The 14,364-nt window shown below is 43.4% G+C and overlaps 1 protein-coding gene across 3 annotated transcripts in view; it reads left to right on the top strand.

Annotated features, from left to right (window-relative positions):
• The window catches only part of SSPN (sarcospan), a 35,550-nt gene extending 22,556 nt beyond the window's left edge, over positions 1-12,994 (top strand). For 2 of the 3 annotated variants that reach the window (XM_036299947.1, XM_036299946.1), the window contains exons 2-3: positions 2,186-2,272; positions 9,943-12,994. In XM_036299947.1, coding sequence (XP_036155840.1) covers positions 2,186-2,272; positions 9,943-10,308 — 453 coding nt within the window. In that variant the 3' untranslated portion in view covers positions 10,309-12,994. Of the gene's footprint in view, positions 1-2,185; positions 2,273-9,561; positions 9,921-9,942 lie in introns of those variants that run through there. The other variant, XM_036299948.1, reaches the window with a different exon arrangement.
• Positions 12,995-14,364: the final 1,370 nt, after the last annotated feature.

The following is a 14,364-nucleotide window of genomic DNA, read 5'->3' as shown; positions in this document are numbered from 1 at the left end:
GATATGTGGGAGAGAGCCTGACCATGTGCACCTACAGACAGACACTAACAGGAAGCGTAGGCTCGCGCTTGGGGATTTAACAATCCCCGTAGAAGTGGGTTTAGAAGCCTCCATCTTGTTCGTTGCTAATAAACAAAAAGGGGATCTTTTCCCCATTGTTTCTGTTCTGTAAATTCTTAATGTGAGAATACATAGTAGGCCTTTCCAGTCCTTATCAAACGTATACCTCATTTAGATATATGTTTAAAATGAGTTTTGAGAAAGAACTTCATCCCTGACTTGAAAGCATCACCCACGATGTGGGCTACGCAAACAACTTCACTTATAATTTCCAAATCTTCCATTCCTCTGTTGGAAACTTGCCTCTGTGGTCCTGTCTGTTTTGCTTTCTGCCTGGACTTCTCCAGTCCATACCATGCTCACATATTTTAAGTCTGAGTCTCTCCACTAGGCATGTTATCTACTGCTGTTAAGCCATGCAGCTAGTCCTAACGATGGAAAACCTTGCAAATGCCTCTACTACAGAGGCTTGGCTTTTGGCCTCACGGCCCAGTAGAAACTCAAACAGCTCTCAACTTGGGAACCCATGAGGGCACAAGCAACTTAATGAGTTTGTAATCCAAGGGTGAATAGGATAGAGGTGTTACCTTAACATGCTATGTTGGCTTGTAAGTCAACAGCTCTGCTTCCCTAGCAGGAATGGTCCAGGGTTTGAGGAGGCCCTAGGGGCAGGGATTATGAATATCACCGAACTAGTTATTTGATGACTTGCTAGGTGACTCTCAGTCACCCTTCCAACATCTGTCTCTAGGAAAATTGTACTTACCAGAAAATGCAGTACTGCTGCTTATATTTTCCATCTTAAAGTAAAACTTAGCAACATTTTAGGGTTTCCAAAATTGAGTGTGAAGAGATATGCATTGATTAGAAACTCTAAAATATAGTTTCAAAAGCTCCAGTAACAAGAAAATCTGGTTTGACTAACCAGTTGAGTATCTTTTTTCCCCCCTCAAAATTGCATTCCTCCTGCCAACCACCTTCCATCCAGGCACATCCCCTCTCTTTCCATCACTGACACTCAAGAGCTTGGAAGTCGCCTCGTTTCTCCCTCTCCAGGGTCCTCCCTGACATGCGATAGCCAAGATGTATAGCTTCTGCTTTTGCTACATTTTTCCTTTCCACCTCTTTCTCTGACTTTGCTTGCCACCCTCTGAGCCCTGGCCCACCTGGCATATTAATCTTGCTTCGATTGGTAAAATAATATCCTGATGTTCTCACTGCTAACCCACCTGACATGACACCACTGCTTATTTTCCTAAAACATGTCTTGAATAATGTCATTCTCCTGCTCAAAGTTTTCAAGGGAGCCCCACTGCTTACTAAATTAATCTTACAACACCAGATTTTTAACCTACCTTTTCTGATGGTTCCATGTTTTAGTCTTTTATTTTTTCCAGGGAGCTCTATATATTTGTTATTTCAACTTTGGGTACATATTGACTGTTCTTTCCGCATAATTTGTGAGATCCCGCCTCTGTACTATTGCTCATGCTGTTTCACTCCAGCTACCTGGAGTAGTGCTGGCTCCATTATTGACTAGCTTTGTGCTTCTGTTTCTTTGTTTATGATAGGACGATTAGCACCTACTTAAGAGGGGATTGTGATAATGCTGTGAAGAAACCCATACCCAGCACAAAGTCAGTATTCAGTAAATGCTAGTGATCATGATTATGATCATCCCTTTCAAGGCCCATTTCAAATCTACCTCTTTAGTGACGCCTTTTCGAATTGCCCAACTCAATGTTATTTTTTTCCTCTTTTGTCCATCTCTGGACAAAAAGCATCTGACATATAATGCCCTGCTCCAGAATAGTGTGTCACTTATCTTGGCCTGGATTGGACTGGACACTTATTGAGGTTGAGGAACTTGTATTCATCATTGGATACTCTGAAGGACTTTGTATAGCACCAGACACATCAAAAGGACTTAATAAATCCTGGCTAAACTGATTTTACTATTTTAAAAACTCAATTCCACAAGCTGAGAAAAATAGTAAGTAAAGATAAGTAAATGAAATGCACACCTGGCTCAGAAGGACATTTCTGGTGGAAGACACTGCGACTGATGCTGTTCGAATGCACGGTTCGCCCTGATAACATCCTTTCTCCCTGTTTTCCATTGCAGGTCTGCTTAGTGGCCTATCTTGGTTTGTTCATGCTTTGTGTCTCATATCAAGTTGACGAACAGACATGTATCCAGTTTGTTATGAAAGTAAGTTGCCATTTTTCTTTTCCTTTTATTGTCACATCTAAAGAAACCCAAGTACAAAATAAAGGCGTGCTTTTTAAGGGGTTGCATATCTGATTATCCCAGAAATTGCATTTTTAGGCAGGCCAAAAAATGTTTTAGGAGGGCATTGATCCAGACTCCAAATGTAATGCTAATTTTTTTAAGTCGTAATTTCCATGAACTGGGTTGGCATATGAAGTCTGTCTTTCAGTGCCCTTAAAAGGAATATTGAAAATTCACCAGTTCCACAAAACGCTTTTGCCAGGGAAAAGATGCCCATATCAGTGCCCGCTTCCATATCTTGGGGGTTATTTCAAATGTTTTAATAACAAAGCCGTCTAAGTGTATTTCCTCTTGTAGGCAGGATCACTAAAATAGAAAAAGTACATTGGGTGCATCCAAATGATCTGTGCCAAGAGTCTGGGGGCAAAGGAGACAGGGAGTTGGGATGTGCACGGTTTAGCAAGTATGTGTGTGTCTTACATGTGCATGTAGTTTTTCTCTGTTAGCAACAGTGAGCTTGGTTGGAGCCGGTTCAAATACCGGCATTTCCACTGCACATAGAATCTACTCTAAAAGGAATCATACACACACCCTTTCAGAGTTGAGGAAGATAAACACCCAACTCAGCAACCAGAGTGAGTAGAAATCCAATCCCTACATTTTCTTTCAACTGCTATAGCAGAGCACAAAAAAGCTTTCTGTAATTTTTTTGGTCCACTCACATCGCGTTTACTTTTCTTCTACAAGAAAATACATAAAAACGGGATACTCCTTTGTCCACTAAAACAAGAAAGCATAAGGCATAAGAGTAAGTTAACTATATTATGTGGAAATTACAAAGGTGCAGCAAATAAGATGATAGTATATTCTAGTATAATTGGTGCTGTTGGCATAAAAAAAGCAGTGTGTTGATATATATGTACATATATAATGTTGAAAAGAGTAGTTATTTGAATAAAAAAGTTCACATCATATTAACTGCAAAAACAGGCCACACAAAATGTACAGCATGATCCTACAGAAAGAAATGAGCTCTTATGTGTTTTAAAAATGTGTTGTCTGTGAGTGGTGGAGTGATAGCTGCATTTTTGTAGTTTTCTTCTCTAATTTTGAAATGTCCTCCAGTTAGACATCACTTTTCTAATTAAAAAATTTAATGGATGCTATTTAAAAATAATCTTGGTGGGTATGCCTACAATTAGAAATTTTACTTTTTCTGAGGGTGTTCCTTAAAAGAAGGCCAGATAAAGCAGGCATTAATCCATGTTTATTTTTTTGTAAGGCAAGGCTTGGTGATGATTTAAAAAAAAAAAAAAAGCAAAAAGCCAGACAGCCTCGTAAGAAATGGCCTGTTAAATTACAGGGACTTCATCCACCAGGTAAAAAATGCTCTAACCTGGATTCATCATAGTGTGTGAAAGGCCCTCATTCCTCCCCAGATGATCCTAGAAACAGCAGAGGCAAAAGCATCAGCTTCACAGAGTCCTCCAAAGCCTTCTCAACATCTGCAGGTAAAATAAGGAGCAAGGGCAAAAAAATGTCACTGCCAATGTCAGCCAGGTTGAGAATTCCCCACTAGGAACCTCTCATTAGCTGTCTTTTTCCCCCACCTGTGACAGACACTGACAAACACTGAGGCCCTTTTCTCCTGCAGGTGACCTTTAGTGATGCTTCCTGCCAGCTCTCTAAGATGCCCGCTGTCTTATCTTCAGTTAGAAAACGAACTTCAGTCAATCTCAAGGTTTTCCAAAGCCACAACAGGTTACAGCAGACGTCCCTTGTGCTTCTTCCACCATTTGGTGGGGGATGGGGGAAGGAATGACATACATCTTTCCTGTGGTGCTTCTCACTGGCATAACCACATTTTAGTGCCCCCTGCATTGAAAACCGGGCCTTAGCTTTGAGAATTTATTTCCTCCTGTTGAAGACCCTGGTGCCTTGGTATAGCCTGCACACCCGCACTCGCGTGCGCACACACACACACACACACACACACGCTTTTTTAAAGATACAATAGCCACGGAGCTTGTCTTTTCATCTCAAGCTGGTACAGTCTTCTCCAGAGGCCCTTTGGCACACCCTGGATGCCACCATCATGTTCTTTCTCTCTCCCGCGGGCCCCTGGGCTTGGCAGGCCATTCCCTCATGGACTGGGCCTCCTGCGGCTCCTGGTGGCCGGCTTTCTAGGGGCTCACCTTCAGGATTTTCAGAAACATGTCTGATTCATGTGCTTGCAGGAGCTCCGCGGGCCACATTCCCACAAGGGCGTTTAAGGCGCAATTGCCTCCTGCCCTCATCCAGGAGGCCCCTGGGCTGCAGCTGCCGCCTCCTGCGCAGCATGCTGTAGAGGGGCCTTCCCATGCCTGCCACCCGGGAAGCTAATTAAAATGAAGCCCAAACTCCCTCTTCCTGTAGTTCCCAAATGTTGAAGCTGCAGCCGGGTACCAATTAGAGGCAGCAGCGCGAGGAGCGGCGGCGCAGGGGGCTGGGTTACATAAGCGCCCAGGGCCACCGCGCCTCCATCCGGCCCGCTGCCCAGCGCCAGACGCACACCCGCAGACTAAAGCGTCCCCAGCCTGGGGCTTTTAGCAAAAGGTATTTGCTCGCATTCCCGAGGTCATCGTAAACACTTTCATTGATGGTTGATTCCTGCTGGGTAGGTAAAACAAGCCACTTGATTTTAAACTACAGATTCTAACCCAGAAGCTTGTTACTGTCAGATGAGCTAAAGCCGCGAAGGAAAAATGCCACAGCGCTGCAGATGTAGCCCGCAGGCTTTGGGGGATCAAGTATACATTTATGTGTTAAGATGGATAAGAAACTTGATGCTGTGGCTCACTCCTGTTTGTTTACTTGGCCGAAGCTTTCACGGAGTGGGAGAAGCAGAATTCCAACGTGTGAGGTGTGCACCGCTGACCAAGGTTTGTGCTCTCCCAGGCTGCGAGCACATTTGAGATGCTCAATTAAAACTGAGCAATCTCCGCGTTTAAATGTTTACATTCTTTCTATAAGCTCAGTTTGCACTGTTCCTCCCACACGGCAGAGAATAAGACAAAGCCAGTAGAGTTGATGGCCCAAGTGTCCTGAGATCTGACAGCTGCTTACATCTCTACTAATTTGTTTATTTCTTTCACAAATACTTAAATAGTGCTACTATGCACCAGACACTGTTCTAAGCCCTTTACAGATACCAGCTCTTTTGATCCTTATAATAATCCTGTGAAGTTATTATGATCATCATTCCAAGTTTACAAAGGAAGAAACCGAGGTACACCTGGGATTGTTTAATGTGCCCAAGGTCCATAGCCAGTGAGGGGAGAACCGGGGTTTGAACTCAGGCAGTTTGGTGCCCTGGTCCATGCGCCTAGCCATCACCAAGCACTGCTGTACATGTATTAAATGTCTTGGGCAAATCTTTTGATCTCTGTGCCAAAGGTCATCTTTAAAAAAATAGACACAATGCTCATTTTAACAAATGAATTTTTGTGATGATTATGAAGACAATAATATTTTTGCAATTATTTCAATTATTTATAGATTGAGAATGAGGGATTATCATCATTAATTCTAGATATTGCCCCAGTAAATGCTGTAGAAATCTGCTAAGGGTGTGTGTGTGTGTGTGTGTGTGTGTGTGTGTGTGTGTGTGTTGGAGATAGAAAGGCTATTATAAGACGACCCTCCCTCCTCCAGTTCCATCCATTAATGGCAATAAAATATGTAGAGACAACTCAATTTTGGGCCATTCTACTAAGTATATGACCCTCAGGTGGAAGATTATCTCTTTAATTTGAGCCTTCCCTGCTGGTAAAGTCGTAGATGTACCCATGTTCCCAGAGCAAATAATTCCAAGTTCTGTGTTGGCTGCATTGGAAAGGCAGCCACAATGGGCGCGCACACACACACAACATGGCCAGTGCAATTTAATTTGGCTCTTGGCACCAAGAATTTGAAGTCAGTCATCAAGCCTGAATATTCTAGAACAACCCAGAATATTTCAAATATTCTGCCCCAATGACCCCTCAAAATAAATCTGCACTTTTTAGCCTAAGTGTGCCAGTGATGGGAGGAAATATAGCTGCTGAAAATCTTGGGGATAGGACCAAGACAATGGCATTTAATAACACAATTAACTATTTCCTTCTTAAATTTTGTGAGGTGCCATTTTGTATTTATCTGGCTCCCTTTCTCCAAGGGAGAATAAATGTGTTGAGTATAAATTACTCTTGTTATATGCCTGAGATGTAAGATGTTTCAATAAACTGTTTCACAGGTGAAGAAACGTGGATTATTTTTGGTAATCCTTCAAATGATTTGAAAACTAGAAATAGTGTGCATGGCTAAGATAACTTTGATGAGAGGATCCAACGAATTCATGCAATCCTTGGCTGTCCATTTTAAGACAAAATGGTATTAACCAGTTCCACTGTCTTCCTGTTCAAGTGTACAATCAAGTGTACAATCAAGGCAAACCAGATGTACAGTCAAGCTGCCAGGCAAAACAGACACATGCTTAGGGCACCAGCAACTACATGTGCATCCATGCATGTACACACACACACACACACACACACACACACACACACACCGCTCAGAGTAAAAATAACATTTTAAATAGTCTATCTTTAAAAAAAAATATGTTTTTATTGATTTTAGAGAGAGAGAAAGGGAGAGGGGGGAGAGAAAAAGAAACATCGATGTGAGAGAGAAACTTCTATCGGCTGCTTCCTGCATGCCTCGTAATGGGGACAGATCCCACAACCTGGGCATGTGCCTTGATTGGGGAATCAAACCAGCAGCCTTTTGGTAGATGGGACAATGTTCAACCAACTGAGCAACACTGGCCAGGGCTAAATATTCTGTCTTTAAGACTTAGAAACGTTTGAAATTGTCAATGTGTAGAAAAATCACTCATTTGAAGGACTTTTGTACACATATTTTATACTCATAGATATATGTTTTTATTTGAATTACATATAGTTGGAGGTGGGGGAGGGCATAATCTTTTCAGAGCTACTTTATTCTGAACCTAGACATGATTGGAACTAAGTTTACTTTGGGGAGTTCACATTCACCAGAACTGCTCCTTGTAAGGAGCAACTTTTAACTATCCTATGTAATAAAAGCCTAGGTGGCATCTTACAAAGTTGTCACAAGATGGCTGGCAGGGGAGGGCAGCTGGGGGAAAACAGGCCAGCAGGGGAGGTTAGTTGGGGGTGGGGGACCAAGCCTGCAGGGGAGGGCAGCTGGGGGAAAACAGGCCAGCAGGGGAGGTTAGTTGGGGGTGGGGGACCAAGCCTGCAGGGGAGGGCAGTTAGGGACAACCAGGCCAGCAGGGGAGGGCAGTTGGGGGGGACCAAGCCTGAAGGGGAGGGCAGTTAGGGGCAACCAGGTCAGCAGGGGAGGGCAGTTAGGGGCAACCAGGTCAGCAGGGGAGGGCAGTTAGGGGCAACCAGGCCGGAAGGGGAGGGCTGTTGGGGATGACCAGGCCAGCAGAGAAGGGCAGTGGCGGGAGGGAACCAAGCCTGCAGGGGAGGGCAGTTAGGGGCAACCAGGCCGGCAGGGGAGGGCACTTGGGGGCGATCGGGCTCGCAGGGGAGGGAATTTGGGGGTGACCAGACCTGCAGGGGAGAGCAGTTGGGGGTGAGATCAGGCCAGCAGAGGAGGGCAGTTGGGGGTGAGATCAGGCTGGCAGGTGAGGGCAGTTGGAGGCCATCAGGCCTGCAGGGGAGAGCAGTTGGGGGTGACTAGGCCTGCAAGGCATGGCAGTTGGGGGCAATCAGGCCAGCAGGGGAGAGCAGTTGGGGGTGATCAGGCCAGCAGGGGAGCAGTTAGGCATCAATCAGGCTGGCAGGGGAGCGGTTAGGGGGTGATCAGGCTTGCAGGCAGAAGTGGTTAGGGGCAAGCAGGCAGGCAGGAAGGTAAGCAGTTAGGAGCCAGCAGTCCTGGACTGTGGGAGGGATGTCCAATTGCAGGTTTAGGCCCGTGTGGGATCAGGCCTAAACCAGCAGTCGGACATCCCCCAATAGGTCCCCGATTGGAGAGGGTGCAGGCCGGGCTGAGGACACCCTCCCATGCATGAATTTCTTGCACCGGGCCTCTAGTCTATATATATAAAAGCCTAAGTGACCGTCTGATGGTTTGACAGTCCAATGGGCCAGTACCTATGATGCGCAATGACCACCAGGGGGCAGACGCTCAATGCAGGAGCTGTCTAGCTGTGATGACTTGGCAGCTGCGGTTCTCTGGTGACGCACCCAGAACTAGAGAGGAGGGAGCCTGATTCTGGGGTGTGTCACCCAAGAACTGCCCTCTTGCAATCCAGGACCCTTCAGGGGATGCCGGAGAGCTGGTTTTGGCCCGATCCCCACAGGCCAGGCTGAGGGACCTCACCTGTGACGAATCCATGCACCGGACCTCTAGTAGTAATATAAATCTTGCACTCTGTTGAATATACTAGTCCCAAAGGCTAGGGACTCTTTTCCTTATTTAGAGCCTTGATAGACAGGACCATTTAGAGCAGCCTTGGGCAAACTATGGCCTGCGGGCCGGATCCGGCCCGTTTGAAATGAATAAAACTAAAAAAAAAAAAAAGACCGTACCCTTTTATGTAATGATGTTTACTTTGAATTGATATTAGTTCACACAAACACTCCATCCATGCTTTTGTTCCGGCCCTCCGGTCCAGTTTAAGAACCCATTGTGGCCCTCGAGTCAAAAAGTTTGCCCACCCCTGATTTAGAGAAATGTGTCCAGTTAAGGAGATCAATCACGAGGACATTTCTTGTTCTGTAAAATGGTTTCTATTATGGCCCTGTCAATGAGCACTCACGGTTTTGACCAAAATACTTTAGGTGTAAGCTAAATGTTTGAATTGTTCAGACATTCCAGGTTTCTTTAGCAGCAGGGTTAGAGCTTTAACCTGACGTTTCCATTCCAAGGCTAACATGTAGGTCGACAATGTTCAACCTTGGTGGCGGAGGGAACGTTTAGAGTTTATTTTCATGCTCAGGAGCTACATAGCTGGATCTGGGATGAGACTTGTAGGTGATGAAGCTGACACCAAGTCACCTGCCATATATTTTTTTTTTCTCCCAGCAACTGCTTATTGGGGATCCTGCTCTTCCTGGACACATTTTGGCAATTGTTGCATCAAACATAATCTTTTCTGTTAACCTGTGTTGCTAGTTCACCAATTATTGCCAATTTTGGCCAACACAGAATTTACATTGCAGAAATTTGTTCTTTACTTTCTTGTCTTGTTTCAGTTGTTACATCAGCAGTTCTTGGGGTCAAAACAAGCACAGCACGCCGTTTAGAGATGCCTCTTGTGTTTGGGATTCATCGAAGCTGCTGGCTACACCCACACACAAACATCCACAGTCAAGCTAATATCCTCAGCTCCGTTCATGGATAGCGCCCAACATCTGTATGACAAATGAAAATACGATGAGCATTTAAGGATTGCTCACTGACAAATGTGGAGCCACTTCCATGTCTTGGGTACTAGTTTCCGAGGAGCGATAGCTCCTCCATCTGGGACCTTCCTGGGAGAAAAGAAAAAAAACAACGGCTTTTATTCATTAGCTTTCTCAAGAGCCATTCAATGTACTTTGTAATCAGAAAGGTTTTCTTCTGCTTCCTTGCAGCTACTGTACTTTTTGCTGAGCGCCCTGGGCTTGATGGTCTGTGTGCTGGCCGCGGCGTTTGCTGCCCACCACTATTCACTGCTCAACCGGGTTACCTGTGGGCCCGCACTCGACGCCTGCCACTGCAAAGTGCCCACCTCCGAGCCTCTCAGCAGGACCTTTGTGTACCGGGATGTGACTGACTGTACCAGCATCACCTTCACTTTCAAAATGTTCTTACTCACCCAGATGATTCTTAACTTGGTGTGTGGCCTTGTGTGCCTACTGGCCTGCTTTGTGATGTGGAAGCACAGGTACCAGGTCTTTTATGTGGGTGACAGGATGTACTCCCTCACAACTTCCCAAGGCCAGCAGCAAAAGGTCTAACACTCTTGCTCAAAGGTGGGAGAGAAAAACAGCACACTGACTAGCTGAGGTTAAAAGAGAAACGAAAGAAAAAGAAGAGAGAGTAAGAACTCTGACAATAACTAGTATTCACGGTTCTAAATGAATATTTTTATATTTTTCAGAAAATGAAAGAGCATTTCTTCAAGTTTTCTATAGTATTTTTTACAAATTCTTATGAGAAAAATGAGATCCAAATTGACGTTGGGACAGTAAAGGGACACTGAATGGGGAAAGGCTAGCATAGATTTATCTTCACAGTCTGGAGTTTATTCCTTATATTCATTTTATCCATTACTTGTATACTCTTCTTTCCTGTTAGTCTAGTTTGGAGGTGCAAATTGCCATTTCAGGCCCACATGCTCAATTTTGTAGAGCCTTTTCCAGGCCTCCTTCCTCCCACCTGGACGTCCTCACTATGCCTTGGAGAAAGGCAGGGGCCAGGGAAAGAGCTGATCGGCTATCTCTATTTTCCATGGCAGAGATGTCTTCGAGGCGTGAAACAAGTTAGAGGAGCAGAATAGAAAAGGAAGAGACTTTTGCAAAAGGCTCAATAATTATGAACACCTGGGCTGGGGCAGCAGCCTTTTCTCCCCAGCTGCCTGTGTTCGGCTCTGTAAGTAGATCACTTACTAAATGCTTCAGGTGATTGTCTGCGTCTCCATAATTGAAAGTTGGTTGTAGTTGTATTCTTAATGATGTAGAAGGCTTACAATAATCACATTACGCTTCTATTCTATCATCTAAAACAAATCATTAAAACCAATTTCAAGCTAATTGTTCATTATAATTATGCTCAGAAGTCTATTTAACAAGCCCTAGCTGAACTTAGGCAGCACAGTCGGTGTTAGGAGACGTGACTCTCACAGAGAAGAGGCTTAAAGATGGTTTCTCCTGAAAGCCATGCTTTATAAGGGAGAAAACAATTTTAATTAATAGTGCAGGTTAAATATACTCATTTAAACAAACACAAGAGCATTTGTAACAGGAATGGTTATACAAATAGCACATTTGTGATAGGTTGTGAAGTGTCTCTCTTGGCAGCTAAGTACTTTTGAGGAAGATTGGGTAATGCCCATGTGTTTCATTCATGAAACTGTATTTGATATGCAATCCTATTATTGATTTGTATGCACAGTGAAACCTAGAGATTAAAACGTTTGGAAGGCCTTATTTGATTGAGCATTTGCACATTGACTTGAAGGGTAGTTTTTGTTTTTAAGTAACTGACATAAAAAAGCACAAATTCCCTATGTAGGAAGACTTTTCTCTCTTATTATTGCTATTATTAAATTTGGAACAATGTCAGTGTTTTAAGGAAGGAGCTCAGAATGCAAATTCATGCACCATGAATGTTACAAAGAACTTTTTCTCTTATTATGCTCTGTTGAAATTCAAGATGATAATTGAGTTCAAGTTGCTTTTCCACGTTGCTTATAAACTTTACTAATTATAAAATTCTACCCAAAAGAAAAACATTTTCTTGTTTGCCTTAGAATATAGATGAATATTTCTACTGATGGTGATAATAGTGTTGATTTCTACACAATGTAAATACCCTGATAAGCCTGGCAGGTGTGGCTCAGTGGTTGAGCATCGACCTATGAACCAGGAGGTCACAGTTCAGATTCCCAGTCAGGATTCATGCCTGGTTACGGGCTAGATCCCCAGTGGGGAGCGCACAGGAGGCAGCCGATCAATGATTCTTTCTCATCATTGATGCTTCTCTCTTTCTCTCTCCCTTCCTCTCTGAAATCAATAACAAATGTATTTGAAAAAAATAGCCCAATAAAAAGAAAAACGTTAAGTCAATTAGGTGGAGGATTATAACGATCTTTTATGTCCTCCAGATAAAACACACGATTAACAGATGGTAAAACCTTTTTATGTATTGACTTGCTATTTGAAAATGGCCTTCTTATACACTAGCTCAGGCCAAGAAGGCACATTGGAGGGATTAGAAGATAAGACTCCGGAGCAGATGTTTGATTGCGCACAAGAATTGCATGGACAGAACACCAGGCATCCTGATGAGGACCTGAAAAATACTTTGTGTCTTGATTTTAAAAATCTCAATAATTGAATCCATTTTGATTTTGACAGTGTTCTATATAAAGAAGAAAATGACTGAGAATCTGAAATGTTGTAGGCTATTCTTTAAAGAGTGAAAAACTAGTGCTTTAAAGTTAATTCCTAAGAATTCAGCACCACTGGAAGCACACACTGAATACCTTTAACAATGTTTTATAATAAACACTACAGATTTTTATATTCAAAAATTAGAATTCTACACATTACTAAGGTGCTCTATGTTTTACAAGAGATTCACAGGGTATTTCAAATAGCAAAATACTTTAGCTGATGGGCTTGCTTTTTCTAAATAATGCAACCAGTAAGAACTGACATGGCAATAAGCTTGATAATAATCAGAATATTATATATATATATATATATATATATATATATATATATATATATATATGGGATTTTGCTATTGTGTAATCAAATCATTCTTAAATGACCAAAGAAATGAAAGTTGTAAGTTAGAAAAGGAACAAAAGGAAAAGAAAAGAAAGAAGCAAAGAAAAGATTCCTGTTCTGTGAACTCACTGTGTATTGATATGTGTAAGAACTGTGTTACGTGAATAACAAACTGCTTTGGGCTTGATTTGAAGTATTTTGAGTTTCTGTTTTGCAAATATTGAAGTTCCGATAACGGCAACAGGAAAGGAACAGACACACAGCTTTACACTTAGCAAAATGTTACATTTAAAATCTGACAGGAAGCCAAGATGGTGACTGTCTCCTCTAAACCATAAAACACTCAGATTTGTGCAATCCTCCTCCTCTTCCACCTCCTTCAGGAGAATTAAATGAATCAAGACTTTGGAAAGAGGGGAAACAGCCTGGACTTGGCAGTACTTGAAATAGGAGGAATACAGCAGCCTAAATGTACCGACTTTGTAACCGAGCCCACTCGATCAGTCTGTGCCTTCACATGACCACCATCTGTGCCTCCCCCGCTCCATCCAAATTTGTGTAGGCAGCTCCTTGGAGCCAGGCCTAAAAATATAGTTACACTAGGCCCTAGAAACTGTAGTCAAGTCACAGGCCTAACTTTTCTCCTTCTTTGGATTAAAAGTCTATATTCTTTCTTGAGGGGTTGGTTCCCAGCTGCGCACGTCAATGTGTTTGTTCTGATGGCCAGGACCCATTATATGTGTGTTCTCTGTTCATGTCCAGGACATCAGAATCTTTTATTATTCTTACTAGAGGCCTGGTGCATGACATTCATGCACTGAGGGGAGGGGGTGTTTCCCTCAGCCCGGCCTGTACCCTCTTGCAGTCAGGGACCCCAGGGGTCCTTAGCGCAGCTGCGAAGGGGGGAGAAGCTCCCACCACCTCCACTGCACTCGCCAGCTGTGAGCCCAGCTTCTGGCTGAGCGGTGCTCCCCCTATGGGAGCACACTGACCACCAGGGGGCAGCTCCTGCGTTGAGCATCTGCCCCCTGGTGGTTGGTGCGCAGCATAGTGACCAGTCCTTCAGCCGTTTGGTTGATTTGCATATTAAGGTTTTATTATATAGGATACTTCCCTTTTTGCATGCAGTGTATTTTGAATAAGTTTATAGGTCTTTAGTAAAGGGTTGGGTAGAGGGTATACAAAGGAAATTCTGAGGGACAATGGTGAGCAGTATTTAAAGAAAATCATGCCCCAGCTGGTTTGGCTCAGGGGATAGACCATTGGCCTATGTACTGAAGGGTCCTGGATTTGATTCTGGTCAAGGGCACATGCCAGGGTTGTGGGTTTGATCCCCAGTAGGGGCGTGCAGGAGGCAGCTGATCAATGATTCTCTCTCATCATTGATGTTTCTATCTCTTTCCCTCTCCCTTCCTCTCTGAAATCAATTAAACACACACACACACACAAACATAATAAAGAAAGAAAAAAGGAAAATCAGAAAAGAATTTCAATGGATCATACCCTATCAGGAAGTATACCTTGACCTTTTGTAGGGATTATCTTGGCCTATTGTTA

Source organism: Myotis myotis, unplaced genomic scaffold (genome assembly GCF_014108235.1).
Source record: "Myotis myotis isolate mMyoMyo1 unplaced genomic scaffold, mMyoMyo1.p scaffold_m19_p_3, whole genome shotgun sequence".
In the NCBI taxonomy this organism is placed as follows: domain Eukaryota; kingdom Metazoa; phylum Chordata; class Mammalia; order Chiroptera; family Vespertilionidae; genus Myotis; species Myotis myotis.
This window is presented reverse-complemented; position numbering and strand designations above follow the sequence as displayed.